Raw genomic sequence first — 20059 nt, 5'->3', positions numbered from 1 at the left:
GGAAATTGAATGGTTGAACATCATGTTGATAGTGAGTTATAGATGTTAAAATCTAAACTCATTGAGTCCTCAATAGAATTATGAATAGTAATTAAAAAAGGGATTTTGATTTTGCAGGAAATGGTATGAATTATACATTTCACATGGATAACATTGAGAGGGCCAGAGGTGTTTGTTTGTTTGTTTGTTTTTGTTTCATTTTTAGCTTTTCTGGAGGGACACCTTTTGGGGGAAAGCACCACACTGTCATTAGCGCCCACTCTAATGACCTGGATCTACTTTATTCTCTCTTCTTCATCCATGTTACAATAGAAGGTTTATTGATATATCATATGTATCTAGTTGAATAAATGATCTTGGAACTTGTCCTACAAATCTACCCACTCAAGATTGAGTGGAATTGAATCTCAAGTCTCCTTCATGGGTCTATGCCTTCATTATGTATTACCAGAAGAGCCCTATATTGGAGGTTATAAAAAGACACCCAAATTCTCTCTGCCTCTCTGTCTCTCTCTCTCTCTGTCTCTCTCTCTCTCTCTCTCTCTCTCTCTCTCTCTCTCTCTCTCTCTCTCTCACACACACACACACACACACACACACACGGTACTGATTTACTAATACTTTTATTTTTATATGCATATATTTCACAGGCAGAAAAGTCAGAGTAAAATAAATTATTGTTTTTATGGTTTATATATTGTATGTGTTAAAACTGAAGTCTAGAGATGTAGCTCAAAGGTCAGATGGGCATGTTGAAAGTTACATTGGATTCTACTGGATTATAATGATTGTTCTAACATAAGATTTTTAAAGATTTCCATGCTAATTTATATAATGAGTATGATATTTATATATCTACAAATAATATTACTGTTCCGTTCTTACTTCATACCCGCATCATGCCCAGAAGTTTTACATGCATTTCCTTCATAATAGAGATATCTGCATATCTGTCTTTATCACAACACTATTTGAAATATCAAGTTATGAGCCAGCCAAGTTGTTCACTGTTAGTAGATTTCAAGTCATCAGTAGACTAAAATTCCAAGACCTAAAACCACACTAAACTTTATCCTCATATTTGCATATATTCTGAGTTTTATTTCCTAAAATTGGCCTTCATTCACAAATCTAAATGTAGGCGATAGAGTGTTCCAGATCTGATCAGTTTTTAGAGCAGAATGATTTATTAGTTTCTCTCTTTCTGTGTTGCTTATTTGCTGACCTTAGACGTCCTCTGTAGCTGAGGTTATCACTGAACTCACAATGTCTTTGTCCCCGTTTCTCTAGTTCAGGGATGACAAGTGTGTGCAGCCATGCGTAAGTTTAAAGCAAATTAACTGAGCATCACACTGCAAGGTCATACAAAATAAACATGCTGCTATAGACGTGGCAGCATTCACTGTATTTATATGCTCTTTAAAAATGCAAAATGGGACTTCATTTTCTTATCAACAATGTTTAATCCTGTTAATGGGGTTGTTCTTTGCTTCCCCTTTGGGATGAGAGCTTCAGTAAGCCCCCTCTAGTGTCTGAAAGATGCAACAGCTCACTGAGGATGACTTTGGGAGAGAAAAAATATTAAGTTATGTATTTATTTTACATCCAGATCCCAACTTCCCCCTGTCCTCTCCTCCCAGTCTCTCCCTCTCACATCTCCTCCCCCACCACCCACCTCTCAGCCTCCTCCTCAGAGAAGGGGAGACCTCCCATAGATATCAACCTGTATGGACATATTCTGAGCTGGGATCTCACTCTTCAGAAAAAAAAAATCCTCCAACACAAATCCATCAAGACACTTGTCTGCCTCAACATCGTAAAACTTAGTTCCGTATATCTGTGGCTTATTGTCTTGACAAAATCCTTTGCACTGACGGTCATTTCCCTTTTTGGTCCCTTTGTGCCAGTTTTTGACCTTCCTAGCTATTCACAAAGCTACCTTTGTCTATGAACGTGTGCATTATCTGCTACTTTACAGAGAAATTTAACCTTATCAAGTAAACTCTTCAGCTTTCTCCTAAAATATGTCACTTCAAACCTCCTTCCATACCTTGTCATATAACTTATTAAAGTCATATAACTTATATGTCTAGGTGTGACATCCTCAACCCCCTAGATTCTGGTTTAAATATGAAACATCTCCTATGACTACTTTCTTAAAGTTTAGGCTAACTTGGTGGCACTATTTTGGCAAATTCTGGGGAAACTTTAGGGTTTGAATTCTACCTGGATAAAAATAAGTCACTGAGGTCCAAGTCCTCTTGGCATTGTCTCTCTGGCTCCTTCCTGTCTTATTATTATCTTTGTTTCTATCATTGTGTTGAACAACCCTTTCCTATCATAATATCCTTAACAATGAAGTTCTGTCTACGCTCTGGACATATGAGTGAGCTGAATTCCCTAAAACTGTGATAATAAATAAAGCTCTCTTCCATTGCATGTTCAATTAATATTTGGGTCATAGTGGTAAGAGATTGCTAGGCCGTCTCCATGGTGACCTGCTTCATTAATAATTCTTCACTTGGATACACTATGCCCGTGATTATAGATTATAAGACCCAGTCTTCACACACTCATTTTTTTTTGAAAATACAGTATATACATTTAATTTTGTTCCCAACCAAACCTCAGAATGTTTTGGCAAAAACTGACAGTGAAATTAATAACTTGAAAATGAAACTTCCCAGGAAAGTAGTTAGAGTTTATAGCTTTAACAGTACAGTGATCATGACAATGTGACACTATAGAATACAAACACAAAGAGAATGGAATAAAACATCCCTCCAAAAACTTTATTCAAAATCTGATCACATAACTAATATTCATGGTAACATGGCAGTGGGCTACAGATTATTTTTAAAAACTGTATTGAAACAATTTGAATCTGTTTGTTGATAAAGATGAATCTTAACCTCTGTCTCGGGCAACATAAAGTTGATATACAGATACTACTGAAAATAGTGGATTGTCTGTAAGCAATATAAGAAAATTCATTGAGAAAAAAATTCACTTCCAAGAAATGAAGTGGGCCAGAGCAGGGAGAAAGACAAGCAGCTCAACCATGCTACTATGTAAAGCATAGAAACCTTGTGTCTGCCTCATCTGTATCATAGATTTTCTAAACAAGCTCTACATGTTTTGTGTTACTTACGTATGACTTCGTGCATCATGTATCTTATTAGCAGCTTAAATCCCAATCTAGTTATGCATCTTAGTATTACAGTGATAGGTTCCTTGCAGACAATTTGGACTATCAGTATGCTTTCCTCTTTGACAAATTTTTATTAGGATATACCAATTCTATATAAATATGTCATACTGTACTTCACTATTTTCCTCACCCTGTATTTCTGCTTAGCAACCAATGGCAGTGACAATTGCCTGTATTGTTTTAGGGGTCTCTGAAGACCAACCAATTTGGGAGATAAAAACAGTAAGAACTTCAGAGAGAGAGAAAAAAAAGTAAACTGATTTTTGGGGGGTGCAGCGAACGTTTATTGATGGTACTTCAGAGAGTAGGGAGGGCTCCCGAGGCCCCTCCTGTTGTTATGGGGATCTGGGAAGAAAATTGTGAGGGAGATGCTCAGTGTTGGGGACAGGGACTCCTCAGCAACCGAGGGCCTCTCTCTTGCTCTCAGTGTCCTTGCTGGGGTGGATGGTCCAGGGTTTCTTACTCCTTGGAGGCCATGTAGGCCTTGAGGTCCACGACCCTGTTGCTGTAGCCGTGTTCATTGTTATACCGGGAAATGAGCTTTACAAAGTTGTCGCTGTGAGCAATGCCAGCCCCAGCATCAAAGGTGAAAGAGTGGGAGCTGCTGTTGAAGTTGCAGGAAACAACCTGGTCCTCGGTGTAGCCCAGGATGCCCTTCAGTGGGCCCTCAGATGCCCACTTCACAACCTTCTTGATATTATCATACTTGGTAGGTTTCTCCAGGCGGCATGTCAGATCCACAATGGATACATTGTGGGTAGGAACACGGAAGGCCATGCCAGTGAGCTTCCTGTTCAGCTCTGGAATGACCTTGCCCACAGCTTTGGAAGCACCAGTGGATGCAGGGATGATGTTCTGGGAAGCCCCATGGCCATCACGCCACAGCTTTCCAGAGGGGCCATCCGTAGTCTTCTGAGTGGCAGTGATGGCATGAGTCCTTCCGTGGACCGTGGTCATGAGCCCTTCCACGATGCCAAAGTTGTCATGGATGACCTTGGCCAGGGGGCCTAAGCAGTTGGTGGTGCAGGATGCATTGTTGACAATTTTAAGCGAGTTGTCACATTTCTCGTGGTTCACACCCATCACAAACTTGGGAGCATCAGCAGAAGAGGCAAAGATGATGACCCTTTTGGCCCCACCCTTCAACTGGGTGCCGGCCTTCTCCATGGTGGTGAAGACGCCAGTGGACTCCACGACATACTCAGCACCAGCATCACCCCATGTGATGTTAATGGGATCTCACTCCTGGAAGATGGTGACGGGATTCCTGTTGATGACAGGCTTCCCATTCTCAGACTTGACTGTGCCGTTGAACTTGCCATGGGTGGAGTCATATTGGAACATGTAGACCATGTAGTTGAGGTCAATGAAGGGGTCGTTGATGGCAACAATCTCCACTTTGTCAGATGCAGAGGAGAAGGCAGCCCTGGTAACCAGGCGCCCAATACGGCCAAATCCGTTCACACCGCCCTTCACCATTTTATCTACGGGATGAGGCTGGCACTGCACAAGAAGATACAGCAATCTCTGGAACAGAGAGAAGCAGAGAGCCGAAAAACTCTGATTTTGAAGAAGCTAAACAAATTAAATATAGGACAATAATTAATATAAAGAAAATGTTCTTTGAACTGCTTTAAAATTATATTGCCCAATATCAAAACATTGTAATGAGGTTACAAAGGCAATACAGATTATAAGTGAAAATGTTGTTTTGCTTATTACAAAATAATTAATAGGCTTTGAATAGTTTTAACGTAAGATAGTTAAATTTGACTTGTCCTTAAATATTTAATTACTTTTCACATAATGCATTAAGGCCTAGTAAATATGCATATGAATTTTTACATATAGTGCTTCTTTTATTCTTCAAAACTAACACAAAGCACTTGGAAATAAAGTTTCTTTAGAGATAAAGAAATCAAGGTACAGGGGAACTTAGTAGCATATATGCTTGCTTCTAACCGGAGACAGCTCTGGTTTAAGGCAAAGCTTTCTTCAAATTTATAATTATCCCTCGATTCTGCCTTCATCAACTAAACACATAGATGAAAGTATGTGTTCTGTGGTGTGTTCATTATATATAGAAAATCTAAGTTATGGACAGAAAGAGGCTAAATATCATGTTGATTGCAAAAATCAACCTTGGGTACTGTAAAATAACAGGTACTAGACTTGAAGAAACTCTAAAGGAAAAGAAAATGGAAGGGAAAAGAAAAAGAGGAGGAAGTAGAAGACAAAGAATTTGGCATCACCCAGGAAGACCTAGAAAGGGGCAAGCAGAAATTATATAACATGGAACCCGACCGAACCAGTCTATCTGTGAAGTGAGAGATATCATCAGCCTAGAAATCCTGAACACTTGTTAAAGAAAGAGCTATAAACAAGACCTGAATAAGGATGCCACAAACAGAAATGATAACACAGGTGGTAATCTCACAAGGTTCCAACTCTAGTCAAACTAAAAGCCACTAAGGAATTCCGGGAGGAGATAGAGTCTTGTCCAAAGAAGACCCCTGCTCAATTGGTTATCCCATGCCAAGTATTCTGTATAAACTCACATACATACAAGCAACATTGTAGAGACTAAGAAAATTGTCTCTACATCTTTATATTGAATATATATGTAACAACAATATAGAAGTCAGAGGCCATGAATTTGAGAAGAAGGGTACAAGGATGGGCTGAAGAGACTGGGGAATCATATTTAAATTAAAAAATAATGTGTGAAAGAGAGAGGTAAAGAGTCAGTGAGCTCTGCACAGAGAGTCTCTGTTCCTAAGACAAGAAACACGGTTGTCTCTATACTTCCTCATTTCTGTCATTACATTATCTCTCCATAAATCTCCCAGAGAGAAGGTCAAATAGGGGCACAAGAACATGTAGCCTTTGAACATTGAGCATCAAATCACCTGCCATTACTGTTCTTTCCTTTTTTAAATGTTCTTAAAAATTTATGATCTATATATCAGTCTATGATTTATAGAACAAAGTTTATCCAAACCAGTGTCTGTGTGCATGCGTGCAAACTTCAGGCTTTACTTTGGTCGACATATGTAGTCTATGTTAAATTCCACTGAGTACACATATGTTTTTCTCAGGCAACTTCCTTCTGCAATCTGTGAGTAGGTCTTTAAGAACAAACATATAGAGGAGGGAAGAGAATATGAAAAGAAAGTGGGAATAGAAGAGGGGGGGAAACAAAAAATTGAAACGCTGTAAATCAGTCAACATCCCATAGAGGGCAGTAGGGTTCAAGTTGTCTTAGTATGAGACTCTATTGTCAAGAATATAATGCACTCAGTATTCTTTAATTACCTGTAGTTATTTATGTAAGGTTATCCTGTACCAAACAGTCAGACATGAAAACATATGTACAATTAACATTTTAGGACATACTTATGCAATTAGGAATAAGTGTGTATGTGTGTGTATGTATGTATAATGAGCGCAAGAAGAGTTATATGGAAGGGCTTTGAGAGAGAAAAAAAGGGAGAAGTGATGTATACTAAAAACTCAAAAAATAAAAGAATATAACATTTTTCAAATGTACAGAAGTATGAAATAAAATGGTTCTTAAGGGGAAGTGATAATGGACAAATGCATCTTAAGATTCTAAGCCTGTCAGGCTCAGAATTGATCATAAATAAACCATCATTGTAAAATCTTTACAGATGTAGAAATCTGCGCATTTAATTATGCTCCTAAGTTCAGGTAGCCTTTTTAATGTTCTCAGCAGCTCATGCTTACTGTCAAATCACACAGCTTTCCTTTCTTATCATCCCGGGACCATGTAAGATATGTCTACCTTGAAATATTTGCATATTTTTAATAATTCCTTGAGATGCTAACTTAATTAAGTCATCTTTTCTTTCCCTTACCTGCCTCCACACTCACCATTTTTTTTGTAATTTATAGTCCAATTTTCTCTTTTACATATTATTTTTAATGAATAAATAAATCCCTCCCTCCTTCATTCCCTCCCTCTCTCCTTTTCTCCCTTCTTTTTTCTCCCTTCTTTTCTTCCTTCCTCCCATCCTCCTTTCTTCCCTCCCTCCTTCCCTCCCTCCCTCTTTCCTTCCTTCCTACCTTCCTTGTATTTGAGACAGACTTCAAATTCACTCTGGAGCTAAGGATGACTTTAGACTCCTGAACCTCTTGTTAGATCCCCTGGGTATTGGGGTGACAAACATGTAAATTGTTTATAGAAACAAAGGCTTAGGAAAAATCTGAACACATCCATTAAGAGAAGAAGCAGTGAATGTATTATGTAACAGTTTAGAAAACTATGAGCAGCTTCCTGTCTCTTAGTTAGATTGTTAGATCAAGGTTCTAACAGGGTAGATTGTTAGAACAAGGTTCTTGACCCTTCTCATGTAGCAAGTGAAATAAAAAGATACAATGCTACATTTATACAGGTTTGATTTCCCATTTTATGTGATTTTGTCAGTGCAATGTTAGCAATCATTTGTCTTAAATGTAAATGCTTTTGGGCATTAGTTAATGAAACGAAAGGTTTTTTTTTTTTTTTTTTTTTTTTTTTTTTCTACACTGGCTCCTTTACAAAACTCCAGGCTAATTCTTTTTCTCCTTTTTATTTTTAAATATGGATGATATTTATTGAGATGATGACCACAGAAAGAAAATTTGAGAAAGGATTTCAAATTTTATGTTAATCTTTGACTTTAGTTCTACTAATAAACTTTTTGTGACATTGTAAAAAAAGAACTGTATTGGGTTACAACAAGTCTGAAAGAACGCATGAAAATTATTTCAGTTTACTTGATTCCTGAAAGATATTACTGAAAAATATATAAATAAATATTTATAATACTCTCATTTTTGTGAAATACTGTTAAGATAGTCTTATATTTTGTATGTACATTCACTATATACACATGTGCTTGTGGACATTAAATTATATGGACATGGAAAGATTACCTTGGCCACTTTGGGTCAGTTCTGTACAAGGCTAGTTCTGAAATCATGGGAAGGGTGTGCTGAGGGTTAGCTATTGGCTGGAGGCTGAGGCTGGAGGGTACCAACTAGAGCATCCACCCCTAGGGAACCTATGTGTGCCTTTGGATTCTTATCTCAAGAGGTAAGGTTAATATTTTTGCATACTGGCAGCCACTTATTTTCCATTGTTCATGTTCATGTCCACTGTATACTTTTGCCATAATTATAGAATTCCTTTATTAACTTATACATGTTAACTTATTATGTTTTTCTGTAAGGAGATGATACTTTCTATGTTATTGATATCGCACCAAATGAAACAGTATGAGAATTCCAACTGCAATTTAATTCAGAATATTAGATAAATGTTTCTTATGATGCTAAGAATTATCAAAGAAAGATATTAGCATCACATTTTAAAGCTTTAAATCATTGTAAAATAAAGAATAAAATGTCCCCAGGCTTCAGTTTTAAACTGGGTACCCACTAAACACTGCAGAACTATTGCAGTTTCTGTGCATTGTTTCTCAGCATCAATGAACAAGAAGGCTGGGCAAGAACTTGCAATAAACACAGTTAAAACATTACTATATTAACACCTTTATGGTTATGAGAATATGCTTACACACATTTTAACATAATAGACACAGTGTTGTTTCCCAGGAGTAGCAATCCACACTGTAGACAGTCTAATTTATCGAAACCATCCTTATTATTCCAGGTTTTTAAATGTTATCAGTGGCAAGGGAGATGACTCTGTGAATAATGCATTGGCTATGTGAGCATGTGGACCAAGTCTGGATCCTTAATATTCTCAATAAAGCTGGTCAGTGGCCTCCCTGTAATCCCAGTGCAAGGCAGGCAGATAAGAAACGGTTCAAGCAAGCTGGGTAGATAGACTTGTCGATACAGCAAGCTTGGGTACAGCAAGAGAGTGCCTCAATACATGAGAGTGAGAAATGAAGCTACCCAGTGTCAAACTTGTGCAAATACACCATGCGCCAAAAAAATACCCTAACAAATAACGATGATGTGTGTTCTTTACATTGATAAGTGAGCACGGTCATAAACTAGTTGGGATCAAGTTTTTATTGGTTGGTTTCCTTTGCCTTTCCATCTGGAAGAGTGGGAATGGTTCTTGAAACTTATTCTATGTGCCCACATGTCAAATGAACATTTTTTTTTTCTCCTAGTGATTTTATTTCCAAGGAAACATTTGATTGTTTCTTTGCATACAGTAGTGCTGACAACACTCCCTGAAACACCACCTCTGTCACACATATCCAATATGGATGCAGAAATACATTGTTGCCTTTACTGTAAGTGGTTGCTGTTTCAGTTCAAGAGAAAAGAAGTGTTGTGGGTGAACAGGGGTAAAATGTATATGGATAGTTGACTGGGCTTCTCAGTATGCATGTCTGAAGTAGGTAAATATATTCATTCACATAATCGCCACTAACATGGGGCCAACAAGACACTCCTTGGGAACAGGCTTCTCTCTAAGTTCTCCCCAGGAGTAGAGATTCAATGATGCACAAACACTAATGTCAGTGAAGGGGAGAAATATTGTTTTCATTTTTCCTGAATCGCCAATCACACATGTCTAGACTGACTATTGTCTTTTACTGAGAATTTGGTAATGCAGAATAAGAGTTCATGTCTAACATCAGAATGTCTTGATTTGTCTCCAGGCATTTTGAGGCTTGTGCTTTAGGAATTGCTCTAGATACATGCATGGGAATAAATAAATACAAATATGTAAACATATACACCGAGATGTATATTCATGAATACCAGAGAATTCATAGAATGAAAGTTTTCATATGATATATTTTATGAAATAAATATTTTAAGTGCTAAAAATTGTTTCTCTCCTCTCTCTCTCTCTCTCTCTCTCTCTCTCTCTCTCTCTCTCTCTCTGTCTTCTTCTCTTTCTCTGTTTTTTCAAGATTGGGTTTCTCCTTGTAAACCTGTCTGTTCTTGAATCTCCCTGTAGATCAGGCTGGCCTCGAACTCACCTTCCTATGCCTCCCCAGTGCTGGGATCAAAGGTGTGTGGTGTGTGCCATTACCCCATCACCTTGCTCTTGCTGCTCTCTTACCCAGATATGAAGCCATTGAAATGTGTATGTGTGTCCAAAGTACCACCAGAATAAAGCTAGACTGAGGGGAATAAACATACACACATACATGCACGCACGCGTGTGTGCGCACATACACACACAAGTGCACAGACACATACGTAAATGCAAACAAAGCAAGACAGAAGAAAGGGGAAATGGATGAAGGAAAGAAGGGAGAGAGGGAGGGGAGAGAGAAAGAGAGAGAGAGAGAGAGAGAGAGAGAGAGAGAGAGAGAGAGAGAGAGAGAGATTGAATGCACTGTCCATTCAAAGTCACAGACAGTTTGGATTTGTTCTTAGCTGATGATGGGGGGAAGGAGGTTGGTATTCTCACTAAAGTCTTTTCCAGAGTGGAGTAATGTTACTCTCACAGCAGTAAACACTAGGTATATTCTCTTAGACTGTTTTAAAATAAGTAAATACTTCCATTGATACAAATTGGCATTATGTTTTCTTTTTGGCCTTTTATTTATTTATTTATTTATACTCCAAATTTTATCCCCCCCCAGTCCACCCTCCATCCCAGTCACATCCCATACATCCTCCTCACCCCTCTGTCTCCATGTGGATGTTCCATCTCCCCACCCTCCCCACCCAACCAGACCTCTAAACTCACTAGGACCTCCAGTCTCTTGAGAGTTAGGTGCATCTTCTCTGACTGAACCCAGATCCAACAGTCCTCTGCTATATATGTTATATATATGTGTTGGGGGCCTCATATGAAAAATAAAATTTGATTAGAAACTGAATTTTGATTGATTTGAATTTCTTTAATGTGGTTGTAACTACTTTGAACTAATGTGTTATTAAGAAATAAGGGGATTCTTTTCAGTTTTTGTATGCATTTTGTGATATAATTTTTTTTTTTAAATTTTCTCAGGTAAGGCTGAAATAGAATGAGTCCAGTTGTCTTGATAGAAATAGGCTTTCTGATTTCTATATTTTTAATAAATGTAAATGCTGCAGTCACTGCCAATTCCTCTTCTAAGCTGTTAATGTTGCACTGGCTTTCTGTCATCTAGCCTGCCAAGCACCCCTGACAGGAAGTCTTGAACAATATGGGCAGTGGAATCTAGTTGGTAAAATATTGATTTTCATGAGGCAGAATTTTATTTTATATCAAAGTTAGATGAGCATATCCCTGACATACATTGATCATCATAACTATTTTAATCATTTCTCAGTGCACTGAGGTAAAGTGTGGAATAAAGCAGTATTGATTTATTGACTTGTTTATTTATTTTGTTACTGCTGCTGGGCATGGATTCTGAGGCCTCACAGTATAGTCAAGTACTGAATCCCAGAGCTTCCCCTTAGCCCGCAGAACTCTTTGCTTGGGTTAAAATGCTTCCTCTCCAATCTTTGTGTTAATGTGATGTAAATTTCAAATTTTTTTTAATGTTCTTTCATAGTCCTATTGACATTTTCCTATTTTATTTTAGATAGATAGTTTTCCATGGAGCAGAGGTTCCCACCAGGGCTCACATAGTAAGTGGCAGAGAGGTAAGGTATTGATTGCCCCAGATTCCAGGTGGGACCTGAAGGAAGTAGGAACTCCCATATCTGTCGACAGCAAGGTGAAGCTGCTTCAGTCTGCCTAGATTCAAATCCTACATTTAAATGTCAAATTATGACAGAAGGCAGAGAACAAGGCTCCCAAGAGCAGAAATGTTTTCCTGAATAATGAATACAGGCCTGTGTCCATTTGCAAACAATCTCACAAACTCACACTATATAGATGATATTGGAAAGATATGCTGTTATAATGCTAGCCATCTGATTTTTCAATATGATAATGCTATGTCATTTGCCTTAACAAAATACAGCTACTATAATTATCAGCAGCCATTTATGAGTCAATAAATGACTGTGGATATAAAGCTATTAAAGAAATACTGGCTGATATAACCATACACACACACACACACACACACACACACACTTTTCACACAGAAGCATTCTTTTTGATTTTGTCACATTTCACTCCTGACCTCACACAAGGCATTCCTCTTTCCTGGCTAATAACCACTACACTCTTCTCAATTGTGTTATTTCTGTTCTCAGAATTAAATGTTGACTCGTTTTCACACATCCTGTTTCTGTAGAAACAATTTTTATCACCTTAAACTGTGTAATATATATCATAACCATGAGAAATCTCCAGGTGGCGAGGAATAGGTAAGTCTCCGTCCATAATAAAATACTGATTTCCACATATGTTTTTGTATGAGTAAAGTTAAGACTGCATCTCATAAGCTGAATGTGTAATGCCTCTCCAGATACATTAAAGAATAGCAAATGCTAAGTCTTACAATACAAAACCGTTGCCATCGAAATTTTTCCACATGTAACAACACTTTACCTGTAGGAGAAAGGAGAAACATGATCCTTTTGTTACTTGGAGACTCAGCTGTCTATGCTATGGGAAGGAGCTGTGTTTACAAAGAAAACTGATTCTTCTTTATTATATATGCTAGCTACTGAATCCACTAATGGGCAAATGGAAGAAAGCATCCTCTAGGGGTGAAAGGAAAGATCATTCCATATGCCCATCTATTTACATCCTCGCCCCACTTCTGATCACACTCTGCCTTTCACTGTCTGTAGACTTGATTCTTGTGCAGGTCAAATTACCTCCCCTTTTGTGATCTTTTCCCCTGATTCATCAACTGAACTGTTATTAACCTCCTCTTCAACACCACGTCTTCCGACACAAGGCAAAGGCAGCTTTTAACTGATCTCATTGCCAACACAAGAAAAGAATTTGCATGGGTTGATATGCACCACAAAGAACCATGAGCCTTTGTATCACACACACAGATATACCTACCAAAGGACTTCACATTATTGCTTATTTTGTTAAGTGGTTGTTGTTGTTCTTGTTTTTTTTTTAATGATAAAAGTAATTAAGTTCATGCTTTAGCAATACTTCATAAGAAAATGACGGTCATAGCCAGAGTTCAAGGATTGGAAGTGTTGGTAATGTAGGTTTTCTGCTTTTATTTTTGGTTTTGGTTTTTAATTTCTGGGTTTTGGTTTCTGGAGTTTTGTTTTGGTTTGTTTTGGTTTTGTTTTGGTTTGTTTTGGTTTGGTTTTTATTTTGCAGGTCCTTTTTTCCCTTTGATTTTTTGAGACAGAGTTTCTCTGTGTGACAGCCCTGGTTATGCTAAATTTCCTTTGTTGACCAGACTGACCGCTAATTTAGAAATCTGCCTTTTTCTGCCTCCCATGTGCTAGGGTTAAGCGTGTAGACCACCGTGCCCATCTCCACTGGGTTACAATTTCACCAAGAACGTATGATCTGATTTGCACTCAATTGTGAATAGCTCTCCAGTGTTCTGTGATTATATATTACCACGTGCTTGCCCACATCCACAGCGCTAAAATAGTTGATCTAAAGCATTTGTGTTCTAAAAATTCATGAAAGAATTTTAAAACTTACATCTAGCCTTCAAAAAAAAAAATTACCCAGTTTACAAATCCAACATGGCCTTTATAAAACTTAACAGACCTAGCCGAGCAATAGGCATTTATGCATCATCAAAGTCAGATGTCTCCCTATAAGTAATGGTAAAAACGTTACTCTTGTTTAATCAGCAAGTAGGGAAATTATTGAGCATTAACAGATGTGATTCCTATTTGAACTCTCTTGTAAGCAGTTTGCTTCTAATTCATCAAATGGGTTACTCGAATTTGAAGACCTTGATATATAGCAACCCACATAGCTCATCTCAAAAAAAAAAAAAAAAAAAAAAAAAAAAAAAAAAAAAAAAAACAGGACTAGAAGTCCATGTGCATTTTAATGCAAAGCTGATGGCCCTTTCTTTTCTTCTTATCATGCTGTATTTGCTCATTTACCTCCTTGGTGTCATTGCAAAGGCTTACACTTCTCAGGTTTCTCATCTGTGACAGCTTCCCAAGTCTACTCAGCCCTCCTGCCTCTGCTGCTCATGGCAAAACTAACCAGGTTTTGGTAAAGAGTTTAGGTGTTTACAGGAATAACCCATGGACAGCCCTTTGACTTGAACAAGACCATTTATTTGCAAGATCTAAATGAATTTGGGGCTTTGTCCTTTGTACTGTCAGAGCAGAGTGGGGGTCACTTTCTCTTAGAACACAATGGAATGGGCTGGCATTGAGTGATCCCATTCATCAATTTCCTATGCAGCAATCTTCACACGTAATCCTGTTCGTTAAAATGTACAAATAAGTATTATCAGAGCAGGAGAAAGAACACCTCTGCATCTGGCGTGTTCTCATCTCCCTCCCATATATCTTTCTTGATCTTGGGGTACCTGAACCCTTAGTTACATCATAGTTTCTCTAAATTCTATTCATGACAGAGGAGGAGGACAATGAAGGAAATGTCAATTTTTTTCTCTAAAGAACTATATTTAAGCAGGACTCAAACTCTGGTTCTCAGGCTCTGTGTCATGTACATATTAGTTTGCCAGGGCTACCTAGCAATCATGTTGTAGTAGGCCTAGCCTCGGTCTCAGAAGTTGGAAGCCCAACATCAAGGTTTCTGCCGGGCACTTTGTTTTTCCTGAGCTTTCTCTTCTTGATTCGCCGACAGACGACTCTTCATTCTGTCCTTCTATGACCTTTCATTTGAGTGAGTGCCATCCCAAGTCCCTGGTGTGTCTACCTTCTGATAATCCCACCAGATATAAGGTCTACGGTTATGAACACATTTAAACTGTGTTCTTGAAGTAGCCTTTCTCTAAATATAGTTAACACCAGCGCCAGAACTTCAACCTATAAAGGTGAAAAAAATGCAAATCGGTACTGTCAGTGTGCCAGATACACACACATCTCTGTGAAGGGGCAAGAGAACTGGATGCGGTGTTCTTGAGACAGGTCAAATGAAGCTTGCTTGCCTTAGCCTGAAGTCCAAAGCCCAAGTGTGATACTCACCCGCGGTGCTAACAGTGTTCATTTTCTTATCCCCAGGGCTTCCCTTTTACAGGGAAAGAATAGTAGAATATGGCATCTATGTTGACTGTCAACCTCCTTAGCTTTTCTCTTTATTAGCATTTATTCGTTGGACAAAACAGCAGGCTTCCTCATAGCATCACCATGCATGTTCATCCTGTACTTTGCTCATATTCAAACCCATTACCCTCTTGTCCCTTCCACCCGCTGGTCCTTTTCCTCTTATCAAGCAGTAAAATAGTATGCTTCCTATTTTGCACACACACACACAACACACACTCACATGCACATGCATGTAATTTAGAGACCTTTCATACAAAAGAATATATAAGCTATTTGTTCTTCTGAGACTGGCTTATTTCACTTGGCATTATGATATCAAAGACGACCATTTTTTTTTTTCTACAAAGGGCATATATAATGCCCTTCTTTATAGCTGAATAAGACTCCCCGGTCTAGATATTTTCTTCATGTGTTTATTTATTGGTAGGTACTCTCCACACCTTGTGTTCTGTGACTTGAACGGCAATAGACAGGGTTGTGCGGATGTCTCTGCCGGGCTTAGAGGCTTCTGGGGATATTTCCAGGCTTGCTGGACTTGGATTCTATTCATTTACTGTTTTACAACCTTTAAATGGTCAGCATAAGTAAGAGCTGTCTATTGGGGTTTGTCGAAAGGAGGTATTGCTTCTCTGTCATCCCTAGTTGAACATTATAGAGATTCATGTGAGGAGAAAATAAAAGGTAGGGAAATAAAATATGCTATGAAGTACTGACAGACATTATTTTTCTTAATCTTATTTTTTTAATTTTATATAATTGTGGTGTGCATCAGCCCAACTCAGCGAAAAGCACTTTAGATTCCTAAATATGAACATTAATTCATTGTTTGAACAAACTTTATTGAGTACTTGTCTGCAGGCCATTGTCCGTGGTACGTCTTAGAAAAAGTACATTCTAGATTTTATACATTTTCCTCCACATTTAAACCTTGCAAGAAGTGGGTTCTTGCATTAAATATGAAAACAAATAAAATAAAATCTAGTTGCCGCTATTATTGCATTACCATCATTTGTTTATCCTGTGACCAGGGAATGCACTGAGCGCCACTCACACCAGGGTCCCTTGGACAGGCTTCTTTAGCGCTGCACAGAGACCAAGGTTTGGCCTTCAGATGCCTCCGGGGGCTGGCTGGCCGCCCTGCCCGGCCCCGCCCTGCCGGCTGCTGGGCGCGTGGCACAGAGGGAGCAGGGCAGCCAAGTCCCCATTGCCGGCTGCCACTGCGCCAGGTAGACTCCTGTAGACTCAGCTCGCACAGACACAGGCTTTCCAGGAGCTGCCTTGGATGCTGCCTCAGCTCCCGCAAGGCGACGCGCAGGTCTCACGTTCCCCAGTGCGGGTTTTCCCGGAGCGCAAGTGGCCTTGGCTTAGGCTGGGCGGCTCCCCAGGCACGAACGTCACCTGTTTGACATCCTCCTACTAAACCAGAGAGCAGCACCAGCCAGGAGCCTCGCGCGCCCCGCCGCCGCACTGGCAGCTCCAGCGGGTTAGAACTCACCTCCTTGCTCCTCCCTGCAGTTCCCATTTAAAGTTAAGTCTGGCTTTAAGAAAAAGCTGAGTGGGCCTAGTTTCTGCAGCGCTTTCTTCTGCAAGATGGTAAGTGAGGAGCTGGCCTTAACTGGTCTGCTGCCAGGACCTGGGAGCCCTGGAAAACAATAAACTGCATTTAAAATATACTCCTCTTTGGAGATGCCTTTGTACTTTCCAATTAAAACAGGCAAAGTCTGCTGCCCCCACCCCATTTTATTCTCTGTTCCCTTTCTCTGTACATTTGCCTCCCTGCCTCACCCGTTTGCCCTCACCCTGCACGGGCTTTCTTTCCTCTCCACCTGTTCCTCCAGATGATGCACATATTTGCAAACACTTAGACTTAAACTACTTACGAGTGTTTGGGTTTGTTTTCCTCTCGGGTGTCAATTGCATAATAGCTTAGCTCTGATTCCAATAATAACCTCCGCAAAGAGTCTACAAACATACTTTTAGAAAAAAAGAAAATAGCACTTGATAAACTTTTGGCTGAATTTCTTTAGGCAACGGCTGTCCAAGCTGGACTCCAAAAGTTCACTGACTGGGAGCAGGGCCCAAGTGTTAATCTAGTGACTCAATGATAATAAATTTATTCTTTTATTCTTATTGTCTTCCTTCTCCTTCTCTTCCTCCTCCTCCTCCCCTTCCTCCTCCTCTTCTTCTTCTTCCTCCTCTCTTCCCTCATCCTCTTCCTCCCCCTCCTCCACCTCCTCTTTCTTCTCCCTCCTTTCTGTCTTCTCTTCTGGTTTCTTTATTTATGTTATGTCGAAGAAAGTCTTCAAGGCAGCAGCAGACATACAGTGTTTAAAAAGAGTTTGTTCAAACCTGTACTCTGTTGCTACAAATGTCTTTTACCTGATTAAACATTGACACATAATTAAGAATGGCCTGTTGGATAACTTAAGCTAGCAGGCAGCCTACCTGCCCTGCATGGACTTTTGGAGAGACCATATCTGAGGATTGAGGCATGAGTGGGGCAGGGCAGGAAGGTGTTCACTGAATCAGAACACAGTGGAGAAAGAAAGCATGCCAGGCAGCTACTGGTGGCAAGACAACTTGGAAAGGGTACTAAGTTTTTATGATGGAGGGAAGTAGAGCCTACTTCCTTTATTCTCAGCCTTGGCCTATCTACATGGAGTGATGTTAGGCTCCAGGGACTGGAGATGGGAGCAAAATGTATGTAATCACCTCTAAATACATATATACATATAGATGTATATTAATTCATGTATATATCATCCAACCATAATGTTGAGGTTTGGTTTATTGCTATGTATTAAAATGCTAAATTCTGTACCAGAAGGGCTAGCCCTATGAGTAAAGTACAAGCTTGTGTTGTGCAAACTTGCTCCTTAATTTAAAACTATTGGTTAAATAAAATTGGCTACAGCCAATTACTGGAGGGTTTTGAATTACCTGGTTGGGACTGGAGAGACTAGAGGAAGAGAGAGGAGAGCTGAGGAGGAGAAAGAAAAAGAACAAACGGGAGGAGAGGAGGAAGCCACGGTGAGGGGAGATGAACCATGACCATGTGGCCAGGAGAAACAGCAAGTATCTGGGGTACGCCCCTGGGAAGGAAGCTAGATCAGTGGTTAGAAAAATAGATAAGTAGTTTTCAAAGCCAAATAAAATAACCATATTCTGAGTCTCGTTTATTTGTAAGCTAGTTGGAGACAAGCTTTAATTGGTTTTCCTACAGTATAGGGAGCATGCCTACCTGATTCAGATTCCCAGTTTAGGAGGTGAGTTGATATGATGCCATGTAGAACTGTTCAGTTAACACATTATAGTCTGTGATCTTTACTGCCCAAGGCTATTAGAAACACAATCAAGATGTCTCCCACAAAATAACAAATAGTTCTTATATTTTCAAATTATGAAACTTAATTTTTTTTAAATTTAATTTCTGGGTAGCTTATCAGTTGAACTGGGCAATACAGTAGGTAATATTCTTCTGATGTTTACTAACCTGTTCTATCCAATACTAGTTATTTTGTGAAAAGGCCTTAGGAAAGTACTTGGGTAACTTAAAGAGCCTACTTTTTTTTTTTTTTTTTTGTAATTATAATCACACAATTCAAATATGTATCTGGACCTGTAGTTATCACCTTCATTCTTTGTTTGCTTCACCACATATAATTTCTGTTTCTCCCACTCTCTCCCTTTCCCAACTGCCATCATGCATCTCCCACACCCTCCCATACTGAACTTCACAGAACACTATTCTGCCTTGCCAAGATCAGTATTTTGTAGGAGGCCAGAGTTATAATTGCCCGTATTCCACTACAACGTCAGAATCTGGTGTTGACGTTTCCCAAGGAGACTTGGGTCTCCTTTCTGGGGCTGCTGGTCTCCCTGGACAAACACTGAGCTCCAACAAGCACCACAAGTACTAGGTAAGTTCTACTCTTCTGATTCCCTGGGAGAATGGGGCCTTTTCGCAACCCCCATGAGAGGGCCGAAACTCTACAGAAAAAGAGATATTGTAGGGAATTCAAATAAGCCCCCCAAACTCCTGCATTTTACAGAATAAATCTGGTTGTTCTGTACTCATCAACTAGTAAAGATGAAACCCTTCCTTTTGTGTGTTAGACAACATGTTATTTTCTACACTGTGTAATTCTCAGAGATTTCCAACTCATGGAGTAACTTTGGGTCTAAAACAAAGTTTCATAAACTGCACATTTTTGGAGTCAAGGTATCAGGTGAAACATTTATTTTGTAATTTGGTTAGATTCCCTGTGATCTTGAGATAAAATCAAGAATGAGTAACAATGTTTATTTTGTAGCACAAATTCTGAGAACAGTATTCATACATGGAAACAACCATTCCCCTTTCACATATACTCTTCAACTTTAGAAAGATGTCCAATGTTGATGGAAATTACACAGAGCACATTGGGCTGGAGCTTACACATATTATAGTGGTTTCTATATTAATGTATGGTTTCTGTAAAACTCTCAGGCACTACAAAATCAAAGACTCTTCCATTCACTCTGCCCCAAGGTATTTTGGAGACTGAAGTTTTTATGACACGATGCTGAAACAAAAACCAACACATATGCCATGGAGGATGTTGTTCAATCTTGTCTTTTTACTATAAGCAAAAGCAGAAGTAGAGTGTCTCAGGATGTGAACCCAAGTTTTATTTTTATTTTCTTGCTCATTATGGTGATTTAATACTCAATGTTTTAACAATAACATTTTAAGTCCAACCCAGGTCAAGACTGAGAATGTGGATTTGAGCA

At 39.1% G+C, this 20059-nt stretch overlaps 1 protein-coding gene and 1 pseudogene across 1 annotated transcript in view; one reads left to right on the top strand and one right to left on the bottom strand.

Moving 5' to 3' along the window:
- Positions 1-3663: 3663 nt before the first annotated feature.
- On the bottom strand, positions 3664-4690 carry LOC117717912 (glyceraldehyde-3-phosphate dehydrogenase pseudogene; annotated as a pseudogene).
- A 13636-nt stretch (positions 4691-18326) lies between these two features.
- Gmnc (geminin coiled-coil domain containing) overlaps positions 18327-20059 on the top strand; it is an 8860-nt gene continuing 7127 nt past the window's right edge. Inside the window, 4 exon segments of the mRNA XM_076911167.1 lie at positions 18327-18401; positions 19027-19125; positions 19127-19168; positions 19170-19206. Of these exon segments, the coding sequence (XP_076767282.1) occupies positions 18327-18401; positions 19027-19125; positions 19127-19168; positions 19170-19206 (253 nt within the window).

This window comes from Arvicanthis niloticus, chromosome 12 (assembly GCF_011762505.2).
Source record: "Arvicanthis niloticus isolate mArvNil1 chromosome 12, mArvNil1.pat.X, whole genome shotgun sequence".
Lineage (NCBI taxonomy): Eukaryota > Metazoa > Chordata > Mammalia > Rodentia > Muridae > Arvicanthis > Arvicanthis niloticus.
The sequence above is the reverse complement of the archived record's forward strand: the minus strand, read 5'-3'. Positions and strand labels throughout refer to the sequence as shown.